The sequence below is a fragment of the Podarcis filfolensis genome (genome assembly GCF_964270895.1).
Source record: "Podarcis filfolensis genome assembly, chromosome: Z".
In the NCBI taxonomy this organism is placed as follows: Eukaryota; Metazoa; Chordata; class Lepidosauria; order Squamata; family Lacertidae; genus Podarcis; species Podarcis filfolensis.
This window is the reverse complement of record NC_139617.1, coordinates 17,686,766-17,702,078: the sequence shown is the minus strand read 5'-3', so window position 1 is coordinate 17,702,078 and position 15,313 is coordinate 17,686,766. Positions and strand designations below refer to the sequence as shown.

The 15,313-nt window shown below is 45.0% G+C and overlaps 1 protein-coding gene and 1 long non-coding RNA gene across 2 annotated transcripts; one reads left to right on the top strand and one right to left on the bottom strand.

The window, feature by feature from the left end:
• Nucleotides 1-4,065: 4,065 nt before the first annotated feature.
• Nucleotides 4,066-7,286, top strand: PIN4 (peptidylprolyl cis/trans isomerase, NIMA-interacting 4). Its single transcript, XM_083595299.1, has 4 exons — nt 4,066-4,201; nt 5,166-5,239; nt 6,104-6,223; nt 7,111-7,286. The coding sequence occupies exons 1-4, from the start codon at nt 4,162-4,164 to the stop codon at nt 7,267-7,269; spliced, it is 393 nt and encodes a 130-aa protein (XP_083451425.1). The 5' UTR covers nt 4,066-4,161; the 3' UTR covers nt 7,270-7,286.
• A 5,812-nt stretch (nt 7,287-13,098) lies between these two features.
• Nucleotides 13,099-14,020, bottom strand: LOC310753946. The gene is made up of 3 exons (XR_014543521.1): nt 13,508-14,020; nt 13,362-13,393; nt 13,099-13,212 (listed from the first exon to the last, which is right to left on the bottom strand). It is a non-coding gene; the product is annotated as an uncharacterized lncRNA (long non-coding RNA).
• Nucleotides 14,021-15,313: the final 1,293 nt, after the last annotated feature.

Sequence of the window (15,313 nt, the reverse complement as noted above, 5' to 3'; positions counted from 1 at the left end):
TCTTCCCTTTCTCCCCTGGAAGCTGCTATTTGTCATGGTGAGAAAATGACAGCTCCTGAGTGAGTGGAGGTTATTTTCAAAACAAGTTAGTTCTTGGTATGTGCATGCACACGAAAGCTCATACCAAGAACTAACTTAGTTGGTCTTTAAGGTGCTACTGGAAAGAAAAAAAAATTTTTTTTGTTTTGACTATGGCAGACCAACACGGCTACCTATCTGTAACTGGAGGTTATTTTGTTTGTTTATTAAATTCATATCCTACCCTTTCTCCCAAAGTTGCCCTGGGGCAGGGGCAAACATCAAGTGGTAAATGAATAAAATTTTCTTAAAAACAATTCCTATACAGATTTAAAAACAACAACTAATTAAATACAAATTAAAGATGCCAATGCAGATTTAAAAAATATAATGGAAGAAAAGTTCAGTCTCTTCTCTCTCCTGGCTCTGTGATCCCAGTTCAATTTGGACCCCTCCACAGTCGCTTTTAACAACTACTGTATTTAGAAGAAATGGGGGGGGGGGTTCTGATCATGGATCTCTGACTTTTCATCAAGCTGATTCTGCAACACTGAATTCTTTTGCAAAATTGCTAAGGGTTTTTAACATGAGTGGTGGCTCTCCTCCATGTGTGGTATCTTTGCTACAATCTGCTGGGTGCTATTAATATTGTTGCATGCCACCTCCAATCTCCAAGTGGTGTAAGATTCCAGGGGGTTCCAGGCGCTTTACCCAGGGTTTGTGTTTCCTTTTGGAAATGAGGCACAGCGGAGACTGTGGTGTCTTTAGGCTATCGGGTTTATTTACAAATACACATAACCTGAGCCTATGGTGGACGGGTTTACAGCATCAACACCCCCCCCCCAAAATGTCTTACTTCTTCCATAACTACAGTCTTGGATCTAAGACTGTCTAACCATGCTCTCTATGCGTCTAGCTCACATTGCTTCTAACTTTTAAAACTCTGGCTTTATCTGTTGAGGGAGGGGCCACACCCATTTTCTGTCTGGTCCTCTGTTCTGGTCTGATCACTTATCACCTTAGACAGTTGCAACAACACAGGAGACTAGTCTGACTTAATTAGCTGTTGACACTTTGTTGATTCCAGGGATTAGAAGTGTCTTAGCACCCCAAACTTGAATTATATTCTAACACTCACTGGATCCATGGATTTTAGCACCTAACTTAAAACATAAGTCTGGCACCCAGTTTTAACACTTTAAGCATTAATTAAATTCTGATACTACTGGACCATGAATTTAGGGGAGTCTGGCACCCACACACTTGTAACATTTCTTTATTAATTTTCTATATGACCCTTCATCTGAAGATCACAGGGTAGTTTGCAGGTAGCTTGTACCATAGGTCAATGTTTCCTGTGCCCTGATTATTAAAGTCTACACTGGGAAAGATGGCAGTAAGAATAGATTGGCCATAGAAACTCCTGCTAGGCCATGTGAAATTCATTTTCATATTTTACCATGTTTTTTCCACATTAATTTTTTTCTATTTAAAGTGGCTACTGGAGTCCAACTGATACAACATAAAACAATCTGTTTAGAATATTAAAATGATCACTGTTAAACAAGAAGCATTATCAGAAGTGGCAACAGTTCATTAACTCTGTATGCACAGCAGTCAGTAAAAACACAAAATGCCTCTTCAAATAAATAAGCTGCTCTGCCAAAGGCAGGCAAGTATGGCAGGCACTAGAGACTGTATTAAAAAATGCCCAGTTCTGCATCCAATGGCAAAAATGGCACAGAGCAGCAGGGCCTCTGATGGGGATCATATTTGTTCAGGCAACATTGGATGGCCGCTTATAGATTGCCAGAATATCTACATCACCATAAAAACAAAACCAAGGACACGTGTGCATATGCTAATTTATATACATACATACAAATTCAAAAATGTAAAAATAAATTCATCTTAGTATTTGAGGAAGACAGTGACCAGGTAACCTGTACACCTGGTTGGTCTGCTGTCCAGATGCTGAAGGGCAACTTCAAGGCCCTGCTTTTTCTCATTTAGGTTTAAAGCGGACTTGACTGTACCGCCCTCTGTAATGTTAGATTACGCTAGGTGGAAGATTGTTTTTAAGGGTCCAGGTAACATAGTAAAGGTAAAGGACCCCTGAACATTAGGTCCAGTCGTGACCGACTCTGGGGTTGCGGCGCTCATCTCGCTTTATTGGCCGAGGGGGCCGGCGTACAGCTTCCGGGTCATGTGGCCAGCATGACTAAGTCGCTTCTGGCAAACCGGAGCAGCGCACGGAAACGCCTTTTACCTTCCCGCCGGAGCAGTACCTATTTATCTACTTGCACTTTGATGTGCTTTCGAACTGCTAGGTGGGCAGGAGCTGGGACCGAGCAAGGGAAGCTCACCCCGTCGTGGGGATTTGAACCGCCAACCTTCTGATCAGCAAGCCCTAGGCTCTGTGGTTTAATCCACAGTGCCACCCGCATCCCTGTCCAGGTAACATAGGCAAGCATATAATAACACAGTCTTCCTTATCTGATATTTTGGTTTAGCATTGCCATTCGGCTGGGCAAGTATCCAGCACTCTAAAGTATGAAACTCTTTGTGGCCAAACCAAAATATCAGATAAGGAAGATTGTACCTAGTGGTGTCATGGGACTACTAGGTTCTTAAAATACTTTCTGATACTGAAACAGGGCTCAGAGCTGTAGCCCAATGGTAAAGGGTTGGAATTAAAGATGTGAAGGCCCAGTAAAATGGAACATAGAGAAGGGGAAAGTATTGGTTCTCTTCATAGGGGGAGGGATCCAGTTTTTTCCACTGGATAAAAATGGAAGTTTAGGGAAACATAAATAGTATTTTCTCTTTCAAAATGGCTGGGTTTGTTTAGTATTTTAAAATAATACTATGTAATACTATAGTCAAGTGGTTTTATCCAACTAACTTCTCACAACAGACGCATTCAAATTAATGGATCTAAGTTAGTGAAGTCCATAAATTTCAATGGATCTGCTTTTAGTAGGTCTAAGATTGGAAGCAAGCAACCCAAGGTAAGTTCAATAGATTTTCATTGCATTAGCCGTGTGGCCATAGCATGATATACATAGAAATAACAACATAAAATGGGGGTGGGGAGGTAAAGGTAGATATCGTCCTGGGCAAATACTTAAAGGGAGAAAAAAAAGAAAAAGAAAAAAAAAGAGATAACAGAAGCAACAGAGGATTTAAAACATCGAGTGACCGAATAGTACAGAAACAAAAAGACAAAAAACTGCTGAGGCTGGAGGAGGATCGTTAAAGGGGTCCCAAGGTAAAGAGACAGTAACATGAGACCAGCTTATGACTCTGAGACTTAAACTTGAGATGCTGAGACTGGACCCCAAAATCTATGTCTTGGGGCCTCCTGAAGTGGTAGAGATGGAAGAAAGAGCAGTAACTCCTTTATTTTCTACTTTAATGTTTTCAAAGTATTTTTGTGTCTCAGCTGTAATCTCTGGACTTGTATTGAAACCCCCAGCTGAACCCTGGGTGCATTTTCAATGCCAATCTGAAGAGTCCACTCAAGTGGTGAGTAAATATTGAAAATATTAGCACACAGTATTTGCACCCTACAATAATTACAACAATGCAGCTTTGTGTATCTGCCTCGGTGCACCACAGTGCAAACCAATACGGTGTAAGTAAAGAATGTTGGGGAAGACCTGGGAGAGACCAGGGTTCAATTTCCCACTCTGACGGAGCTCATTGGGGAACCAAGAGCCAGCCACCGTCTCTCAACCTAACTTTTTCTGGATATAACACGGGAGAAGAGGGAACCACGTATGCCATCTTCAGCTCTCTTGCATGTAGGCGACTGCGGGGGCTAGCAAAGGAGGACTGTCCACTCGGCCTCCCGTTTGCCAGCCCGCAGCAAACACATTTCTCTGGGTTTATCGACAAGCCTGTGATCATGGTTTTGCTGAAAGGATGAAACCCGACTTGACAGAACGTTGGCGATGCCGGGAAGGGGCTGCCTCGCTCTGTCAATGCGTTTGACGGATGCTGTGAAGCCCCGCCCCGCAGGCATCTAATTGGTCCGCTTTCGCAAAGGGGAAGGGGTGCCCGGTCGGTTGAGTCGCGGGACATGACGTCAGAGGAGAGTGACGCCGCAGCACTTCAGAGAGGGCGGAAGAAGCCGTGGAGATGCCTCCGAAAGGGAAAAGCGGCGGCAAAGGGGGAAAGGGTAAGGGATGGGGGGCGCTGACTGGGGGTGGGATGGGGTGAATGGGATGAATTCCAGCTGCAACCAGAGAACCCAGGAGTCCTAGTTTCCTTCTCCCCAGCCAGGTGCTGACAACAGGGACACCAGGAATCCTGATTTGTCTTCTCTGCCTTACTCTCCCAGAAGGGACAGTACAGCCTAAGAGTCTCTGCTTGCCCCCCAGCCCCAGCTTCTCTGGAAGGACATGCCTAACCCTGCACATCTTAAACCGGCCTGAAGCAGATTTAAGCACCAGGATGACGTGCAGAGATCTCCGAGACATGTGGTTTTCCACACGTACCTGGGATGCCCTAATAGGTTGCCAGCCCCTTGACTCACAAAGAGACCGGTTTGTATGCTGGGACCAGCATATCCCAGATCAAGGATATATAATCCTGTGGCCCTCTAGATGCTCCCAACTCCCATCGGCCCCAGTAAGCCAGCAGGGTCAGTAATGGTGTCCATTGTACTGCATTTGGAGAGGCATGAGCCCTCCTCCCCAGCTGCAGATGGTACAGAACAGCGGTTCGGATACACATAAGTCACGACAAAGTGAGGGGATACTTTTTATCAGGACCAACCAGTGTTACAAAACAGGGAGCAATTTTTCATATTCTCTCTGGTACAGTATGCTTCTTCAGGCAGAGTGTCAAGCAAAACAGGAACGGGGAAAGAAAAAAGCTTTCATTGTGATTAAGTTCCCAGTGCTGTGATTGTGCGCTTTCACATCCTGCCTGGGTTCAAGTAGGGTGAGCAGCCTTTGCCTTATAGCAGCTTAAGTCTAGCATGCTTCTGTGCATTGCTGTGAGACTGGCAACCTGGAGTTTGGCTGCACAGGGTGCACACACAGCCGAGCACCAGGTGTGGGCTTGGCACTGTGGAAGGAAGGTGTCATAGCGTACCCAGGGTGTCTCCCTGTTGCCTCTGACCTTGTGTGTTTTCATAGGTGGAGCATCCTCTGGCAGTGATGCTGCAGATAAGAAAGCCCAGGGTCCCAAAGGAGGTGGCAGCAGTGTGAAGGTGGGTGTTTTGTATCATTTCACCTTGGATAGTGTCCCTGGGGTGCAATTTTAGACAAGAAAGAGACAAGAATGTATGTACAGTGTAATTCAGCTAAACTGGGGAGGGTGACTTGCTTCCTGATCTCTAGCCGCTCAACACAGCTAGCTTGACATCAGTCTGCACAAGGAGGGTGGGGGTTCTGTGGCCCTCCAGATGTTGTTGGACTACTGCTGGCTGATGGGAGTTAGAGTTCAACACCTCTCCCCTACACTAATGACTTCATGCTATGGGATGCACAACTACGTTTCCGAGCACAATTCAAAGTGTTGGTGTTGACCTTTAAAGCCCTAAACAGCCTCGGTCCAGTATACCTGAAGGAGCATCTCCACCCCCATCGTTCTGCCCGGACGCTGAGGTCCAGCTCCGAGGGCCTTCTGGCAGTTCCCTCACTGCAAGAAGCAAAGCTACAGGGAACCAGGCAGAGGGCCTTTTTGGTAGTGGTGCCCGTCCTGTGGAACGTCCTCCCATCAGATGTCAAAGAGATAAACAACTACCTGATATTCAGAAGACATCTGAAGACATCAGGGAAGTTTTTAATGTGTGACATCTTACTGTATTTTTGGTCTTTGTGGAAGCCGCCCAGAGTGGCTGGGTACAAATAATAAATTATTATTATAAATTATTATAGTGAGATGGGGTAATGTAAACCACATTAAATTACAGTCAAATGCCAGAGCTGTCATTGGTTGCATTACCTCTTGAGGGATAATAATAATACATAATTCATAATAATTTATTATTTAAATTCCGCCCATCTGACTGGGTTGCCTCTTCAGCCACAGTGGTGTATGCTTGTCTAATCTGCATTCTGCTTTTTTTTAGGTGAGGCATATTCTATGTGAGAAGCATAGCAGATGCCTGGAGGCATTGGAAAAACTCAAGGCTGGGGTGCGCTTCAGTGAAGTAGCCTCTCAGTACAGCGAGGACAAAGCCAGACAAGGGGTATGTGCCTTTTTCTGTTTTGTGCTGACAGACCACCTTGTTGCTGTGGTTGCCAGCTTTTCCTTTGCTGCCCTGAGGACATGAGAGAAAGAGGCAGCCAAGGTGCTATAGTCTTGCTTTTGCTACTTCACTGCCTGTTCTGCTGTACAATTTGGAAACACTCAGCTAATTGAAATCTGGATTTAAAAGACTAGAGTGAAGCTTAGCTGCAGCAGAAACACAGAGGCGGAGCCAAATGAAATCTGTGTGTGCAGCACTTTGCAGAAGTAAAATGAGTTTTAAAAAAGACAGGTCTCTGGCCTTTCAGTGGAAATCCCAACAGAAGAGGACACAGGAGGTGAGGAGGCTTGGAAAGGTGAGAGTAAAAGGGAACAAAGAACGAACTTAAGCAAAATGTTGATGATATCTTAGCAACCTGACCTACAGAAAAAGCAAATTAGGCTTGTCAGGAGCACGTGCAGAAAGCAAGCAAGGTATAGCATATTGGAGAGGGAACTGAGATCCAGCTGTAAGGGCTTGTGCTTTCAGAGTAAGGAAGGGCAGAAGAGAGGTTGGATCTCCTGGTTGATCACTGGAAGATGTACAGGAGACTGGTGAGGGCTTCTCACTCTCACTTCTGTTATAGCAGCCACTTCAACAATTTCCTCCCTCCCTTTCTAAATTAGACTGTTAGAATCTCTGATGTGTAGTAACTCAGATGTGGATTTATATGTGTACAAAAAGGTCAGCACAATGTGGGGGCTCATGGGGAGCAGTAGCCCCGTCCCCAAAGCTACCCTGGCTCTGGTTGGTGGCCCTGAAGTTCTGCTAAAAACTAAACGTACTGAAATCTGGCCAACAGCCCTGCTATAAGGCTTTAACAGTCTCCCATTGTTCTTCTTTTCCAGGGAGATCTGGGCTGGATGAGCAGAGGCTCTATGGTGGGGCCCTTCCAAGATGCAGCCTTCGCCTTGCCTGTCAGCAGTATGGACAAGCCCGTGTACACAGACCCTCCTGTGAAAACCAAGTTTGGCTATCACATCATAATGGTTGAAGGGCGTAAATAAAAAATGTCCCTCTGTGATGCTGGGAAGTCCTTCCCTTTCATTTAAGCCCTTGGTATGGTTGCATGAGAAATTGGAGGTTGATTTCCACACACCCTCCCTAGGTGTGTCAAGGCTGGGGTGTGTCACCTCACCATGGTGGGGTGACAAACCGTGTGTGTATTGGGAATCAAAACTGAAACATTGAGGGTGGGTAGTGTAGAAAGGAGGCACCCAAGGAAGGACATGATAGACCTTAATGAAATTATACATGGTGTATAGAAAGTGCATCATTCCCTCCTTCTTGGTTTAGTCTTTAGTTTGGCCTTTAGTTTAGACAGCTTTAAAATTCATGGCCAATAAGGTTGTAAGTGCAATTAGCCACTGAGGTTAGGCTCTGCATGTACCAGACATTTAAAGCACCCTCCTACCCCCAAAGAATCTTGGTAACTGCAGTTTGTGAAGTGCACTGGAAATTGTAGCCCTGCAAGTGGCTAAACTACAGTTCCCAGGATTCTTTGGGGGGATTCATGTGCTTTAAATGTAGGGTGTGTATGTAGTCTTGATATTCATTCCCTTCAGAATCAGAAGCAGCATGGCTCTGGATATCTCTGTTTGCGGTGAGCACCAGCAGGAGAGGGCTGTTACCTTCATGCCTTGCTTGTGGATTTCTGAAGAAACATCTCACTGGTCATGATGGGAAACAAGGAGCTTGGCTAGATATGGACCATTAGTCTGATCCAGCAGGGCTCTTCTACGTGTTTTGTTCTTCCTGGGTAGGTGGCAGCAACAGCAGCAATTCTTTAAAGCTGGCCTAACTGACTGGTAAAAAAGGGCTATGTTTTATTTTTATTGTTTTGCAGCAAACATGACAAGCAGCCTTCAGGGCACCTCAGGAGGGGTCCCAGATGGGATAAATGGGGCCTAAGGGGCTAGCCCCCTGTAACTCTTTGAGGGTATTGAAGGGGAACGACCTGCGGTCATCCATTAATGATTCAATATCAAGTCCAAAATCTTTTAAGTTAGGGAGTAAAACCTAGGATCTCAAGCATGCAAAGAAAGCCTTCACTCTAGCACTGTGGGTGTCACTTACTTCCCCCCAAACCCCACCCTTCCAAAATGCTAAAGGCAGTTTCTGCATGGTTCCCAGGCATGCAGTTTATATGGCTAAAATTGCTTAGCTTCAGCAACAAAGCTGCATCATATGCCCTTAGACCAGGGCTGGGGAACCTTTTACAGCCCAAGGACCACATTCTCTTCTGGGGGCCAGATGTCAGTGGTAGGCAGGGCCGGAAGGAAATGTGGGTAGAATAAAGGATTATAATTTTACCTTTGTTCAGTAGGCCAGTTACTGCACACAGGCAAACCCCTTTCTATCCATGCTGGCTAGCAAAAAGAATGATCAGAGTTTATAGCCAGGCACAACACCCTATCTTTTCCTTTGTGTTGTTAGATTTAAACAAATGTCAAACATAATTTGAGAGTGCAGAGCAGAGCCAGGGAAGTGTTTGACACAGGTATGGTGTGGTCTGGGAACAGTCCAGAGGGCTAGGGCTTCATTTGGTCCCCAGGCTTGAGAAATCCCTCCCTGCTTTAGACCATTGTCCGAACTTTATTTTAGCGACCACAACAACTCTTACAAGCCTTGCTATAAGAGCTCTTACAAACTAGGTTTCCATTCAGTTCCATTATCTCTCCACACTGACAATCACCTCTCCCCTTCCGTCCAAACATAAAACCCAAAATGGGTTAATTACACCACAATGGCCAGGTTTATCTCCAGAGAGGGGTCCACTTTTCAGCATTTTTATTTGAAAGCTCATCCCATGTAGTTCTAAGAGATGTACTTCTAAGTAAGAGGTCTAAGTCCTGGGCAGTCATAGCTACATAGCCAAGGAAGAAAATGCTTTATAGCTTACATGCTGAAACTGGATGTTCGGACTAGTTTTCCAAAATACGAAGAAGTACATTGCAGCTGTTTCCACAGGGTTGTTCAAGGCTTCACATAAATGCATGGTGGTGAACCCAGCACCTTCGTGAAGAACCTGGGAAGAAGGGCCAGGGCAGGCCTAATTAGTAGATACAAATGGTTCTGCAGGACAAAAGCACATCAGTGTGCGCAGATAGATCTCTGCAGGTGTCAGTTGTACAAATTAGTTTCTCGGTTCAGGGTTGAATGCCTGAGTGTGCCTCTGTTATGCAGACATCTGAGAACCACAGGAACTGTCCTAAGTGATTCTCAAATTGAGGAAGGAGCTCTCCCTCCTTCTGATAGATAGATTCTGAATTTGTGGCTTATACACAGACAAGCAAAAACAATGCTTTTAAAACAGATTTGAAGCTGCACATGCAATAAAGGAAAGCAAATGCTTCCAGTTAGAACATACTAGAAATGTGCATTGCAAAAGATCATGTCCTTTTACAGAAGTAACTTGCATATAGGAGTTCACCATGGTTAGGCCCCACAACCACTGCATTCTTGTACAAATCGCTCAGTTGTACTTGTCCAAGTGACCTTCCTGATCAGTTGTGTTTCCTGATCAGTTGTTTTAGTGGGCTGTAGAGAGAAACTTGGCGTCTATAAAGTGTGTCTGTATAGTTTTGGTATAGAAAAATATCAGCATTTTAAAATTAAGTGCATCTACATATACCTGTGTCCACAAAACACCCAACCCCCCTGTGTGTAACTACAGGAAATGCAATAGGAACCCTTCTGTAAATAGCAAGTGCAATACAGTAGTACCTCGGGTTAAGTACTTAATTCGTTCCGGAGATCCATTCTTAACCTGAAACTGTTCTTAACCTGAAGCACCACTTTAGCTAATGGGGCCTTCTGCCGCCGCACCGCCGGAGCACGATTTCTGTTCTTATCCTGAAGCAAAGTTCTTAACCTGAAGCACTATTTCTGGGTTAGCGGAGTCTGTAACCTGAAGCGTATGTAACCTGAAGGGTATGTAACCCGAGATATCACTGTATAACTCTGTCAAAATGGTAACAAAGTATCCAGATGTGCCTTTTTACAGAGGATGCTTTCACTTCACCTTGTTTTCTCAATGAATCCACCAATTTATTGGTGAAATATCTCATTTACCAGTAAAACCTGAGCTGAAATGCTACGGATGGCAAGAAGTTGTTGATAAAACATTTCCCAATAGACTGGCGATAAACATCTTGCCACCTCTCTGTAAAACTAGTCTGGCAAGTATCTGTTAAAAGCAGACCTGTCAAAAGAGCATATTCTGTGTATGAATAAAGGTAGGGGTGACAATGGATTCAAGAACCAAGGCATTTGCCGTGCCTAAAGAATGGCCCAGGCTGGCCAGGAAAAGACAATCAGCAAGCATCATCAGGTATCCTGGCAGACAAGACAGTCATAATACTATCAGATCCCTGTTTCAGGCCACCTCTTTCTGTGACGTTTGTATTATGATTTGGGATGGTTTGACTAAGGAGTTGGGCAATTTCTAAAGATTTTAAAAGTTGATACACACCTTTGTTCTGGGTCCCCTCAGCACCTAGCAAAGGGGTGGGGACTCTGTTGCAACAGAAAAATAAAGATCTGCCTTGCTTTCCTTTAACTGTTTTCTGCCTCTACCCTTTCTTCTGTGGCCGACAACGGACTTAAGGAATATGAGCTCCCTTGGTGATAAGTTGGGTTGTAAAAGCCAACCTCCCTTTCCCCACCCCACATTTTAAATGCTACTTAGACTAATAGAGCTGGATGGGATCCTGAGGCTCATCTAGACTAACTCTCTGCAATGAAGGAATCCCTATGGCAGATGGTCGGGCTGTACCTAGAAATCGGTGTGGGAAGGGAAGCCAGAAAGAAATGGCGAGGTATTGGAATAACACTTGTACTGTAGTTTAATAGTGAATTTTGGGACACAATGGAGCGGTAAAAGATTTGGATTATTATAAAAGATGCAGGAGGAAATGATTAACAATAGGATCCACAAAGGAGAGGAGGGAAGTCCAGGAGATTCTTTGGAATTTTGTTTCTATGTTGTATGTTGGGTATGTGACTGTAAAATTTGGAAACGGGTAAAAGGTGGATCCAGCAGATTTTAAACAGATCCTAATGAATTCATATGATTTTTTCATTCAAATTAAATAAAACTGCCATGATACTGTAGACCATGTCTTAGTCTGTAGGCAGCATCAAAAAAATCATGCACCCACTGTTTTGTAGGGCCGCAATGGTGCAAAAACATGGTTAAAAAACACGGATCCTCATGATTTTTGCACTAGATTAGCCCAAAGTCACCATCAGATCAAACATCATGACCATGGGCACAGCCTGCACCACAAGAATCATGGATCCACAGCTTCCTGGTGATACTGTGGCCCTAAAACGTGGTTTTGAAGCATGGATCCTCATGGATCCTCACGCTTTATGCATTGGACCACCCCAAACTCACCATCAAATTACATATCATGCCCATGGGCATAACCTGCACCACAAAAATCTAGGATCCACGGCTTCTTGAACATATCATGGCCCAAAAACGTGGTTCTGAAGCACGGATCCTCATGGATCCTCATGCTTTTTGTCTCTACTTTCCAGGGACACTCCTGGATTTTCAGAAGCCATTCTGCTTTCTGTTTTGATCCCGGAAAGTCCCGCTTTTCCTTAGGACACCCCTATTTTCATTGGAGAAATGTTGGAGGGTGTGGTATGATGTTCCTGTTTTCATCAGAGAAACGTGAGGGAATGGAGTCATGAGATCCTGGAGCCAAGAAGATCAAGTAACTATGCAACCTTTAGAAGGCAGCTGAAGGCAGCCCTGTATAGTGAGGTGCGTAATGTTTTCTTATGTTTTTACGTATGTTGGAAGCCGTCCAGAGTGTCTCTGGCATCCTTAGTCAGATGGCTGGGGTATAAATAAAATTATTATTATTATTATTATTATTATTATTATTATTATTATTATATATCATTAATATTATAATATTATTATTGTTATAAGAACTTTAAGGCCGTACATATATAAAATAAATGTTCATAAATGTACCAAGCACACACACACCAACCACATGTCTGAAGCGCACAGAAAAAGTCCTGAAACCATTTTGTCCCTCCCAAATTTACCTGTTCCAAACAGCACATTGAAATGAGCCCTACACAGATGCAGAGTGGAGTCCCTAAGATGGTTGGGTGGCATTTTGTAGGCCTCCTTCTGGCAACTCCTGCAGCCAAGCTAGTGCCTTATGCCTTGCTCTTATTTCCTTTGGACCACCTCAGGGAGGCCGAGGTAGGAGGGTCTTGCTGTCTGGGCACAGGGTTGACACCTTTGTTTTGCAAAAGACAGGACAGGGCAGGGGACAGAGAGAGATCCGAAAGTTGTTAACATTATTTTGCCTCAAAAGATCTCACGGAATTTTGGGGTTTTCCATTCCTTAGGATATATGATCTACTCCCTATGTAACTCCACGTGTCAAGAAGAAAAAGAACTGCAAGAAAATGGAATAAAAATAAATATTTTTTAATGGATTTTGAATAAATGCACAATAAATTGTTACTGTTTTGAATTTCATTGTGTTATTGTCTTCCATTGATCTGGATACTTTTGTTGTTGCAGCCTGAAATAGCATTAGCATTTTTTGCTGCTGCATCACTCTCAGGTTGACTCATGTTAAGCTTGTGGTCCACTAAGATCCCTAGATCCTTTTCCCTGAAGTGCTCCAAGGGCCCCAAGATGTCCTGGAAGAGAACAGAGGAGGAAAATCAGCTCCGACCCCAAACACCAGGCTTAGCTTTGCAGGGGAATGGCAACCCCATGGCCTAAGCCAGCAGGGTCCTCCTCCCCGCAGATGCACAACCCCTTCCCTCCACACCCCCCCATCACTCACCAGAATGGCTTGGGTCATCTCCTGCATGGAGCACTTCAGGGATCGGAGTCCCCTGAGCTCAGCTGCCTGGCAGTTCTGGATGACCCCCAGGAGGTAGAGCTGTTCATCCTCCAGCAGCTGAAATGCAAAAGTCAGGCTGTCAGTTCCTCGTGAGGGGAGGGCTTATCGGCATCTGGGACTGCAGAGTGGGGGCCAAAGAGCCCGGGGGGCAGCGGGGGGCAGCTCTGAGTGATCCAGTCCCTGCTCTTGTTTTCTCCAATACTCACCCCTGGGGCTGGGATGCGGAACCGCAGCGGAACTGCAAACAGAAGGACATGGGAAGAGGCGAGTCCTCTTTTGCATCCTTGGACTAGTTGCCCCCCATGCCCATCCCTGCCCTCCTCTGTCCAAAAAAGGAGGGCCACTGGCTCACCTGGCACCACGGGCTGCTCTGGGTCTTGCTGGGGGGCCACCCTGTGGCAGCGCATGAACAGGCGCCTTAAGCACCTGATCCTAGAAGAGATGAGCGGAAAGAGCGACTCAGATGCCGGCAGCCCCAATTCTTGGGGTGTGTGTGTGAGGAGGGGCATCTGGAGAAAACAGTGAACCACTGCCGAATTGGCAGAACAGAAATACGTATGTGGAGCCTAATCGATCCTTGCCGGCCCATCATGACCAATTCCTTCCATCTCTCTGCAGTTCAGTGACCTGAAGGGGCATCATCAGAGCCTGAAAGAGGGGGCCCAGAGCATGAAGGGGTGACAGAGAGAGAAAGGAGGTCCCAAGTGCTCTGGGTTCAAGAGCTAAGGCCATGCCAGGACCCAGAGAGCCTGACCCACTCATTCATGCAGTCAAGCAGTGTATAAATTTCATGCAGCAAATGAAAGAAATAGGGAGAGGGGAGAGCTTTGGGTCATTCTTAACACTGTTACCGGAAGTTTTGGAAAGGGTGGGGAGTTTCCCCCTCTAGCAGGCACCATACCCCCCTCCGACTGTACCCCAAATCAACACCTTCACTTCTGCAATTTCCCCACAAAACACATCCTGGCACAGTCCTTTCCTTTTTCTATTCCAAACGCTCCCATAAATAAGGGTAGAACATTTGCCCTAATGAAGGCTGAGTCTTTTGCTTGCAAGACGCTCAACCAATCCGGCATATATTTGATCTGTTCTTGAAGATGAACCATATCTTGGTACAATATATAGTCATACATTCTCCTCTCGGCTCTAATAATAATGTTCCAGTGGTGACATTAACAGTGCTGCTAAGGGCATTTTTTGTGATTTTAGTAGTGCAACTCATGATTTTTGTGGTGCAGGCTGTGCCCCTGGTTATGATGTGTGATTTGATGGTGAATTTGGGTTGGCCCAATGCAAAAAGTGTGAGGATCTATGAGGATCCGTGCTTCAGAACCACGTTTTTAGGCCATGGAGTTGCCAGGAAGCCGTGGATCTGAGTTTTTTGTGGTGCAAGCTGTGCCCCTGGCTATGATGTGTGATTTGATGGTGCGTTTGGGGTGGCCCAATGCAAAAAGTGTGAGGATACATGAGGTTCCTGCTTCAGAACCACGTTTTTGGGCCACGGTATGTTCAGGAAGCCGTGTATCCGTGATTTTTGTGGTGCAGGCTGTGCCCCTGGCTATGATGTGTGTTTTGACTGTGAGTTTGGGCTGATCTAGTGCAAAAATCATGAGGATCCGTGTTTTTTAACCATGTTTTTGTGCCATTGCAGTACCACGAAACAGTGGATGCGTGATTTTTTTGGTTCTGCCTACAGACAAATACGTGGTGTAGAGTATCATGGTGTTTTTATTTTGTTTCAATATGAAAATCATATGAATTCATGAAGATCCATGTTTTTGTGGTGCTGCAGCGCGGCTAAGTGTTGGATCCACGTTTTTTATAGTCCAATCTGCAGGCGTGCCTTCCAGATGTGATTTGACACAAGATTTGTTGGAGTTATTTTTTAAAAAGTGGAGGATGCATGAGGATCCGTGTAGATCCGCCTTTAACCTAGACCCGTAAAATTTCAATCTGAAAAGCAAACCAAGATAGAAAGGGAAAAAGAAAGAGGGGGAAAAGAAAAAGAAATGGCGATGTACAAATCAACAACAACAACAACGTGCGTTGCTAATAATAATTGTGCGACAAACAACGACGATGTTATTATTATCAATAGTAATAATAATAACGCAAATAGAAACGCCGATGCTGCTATTCTAAGCGCGGCAGGGTTGCA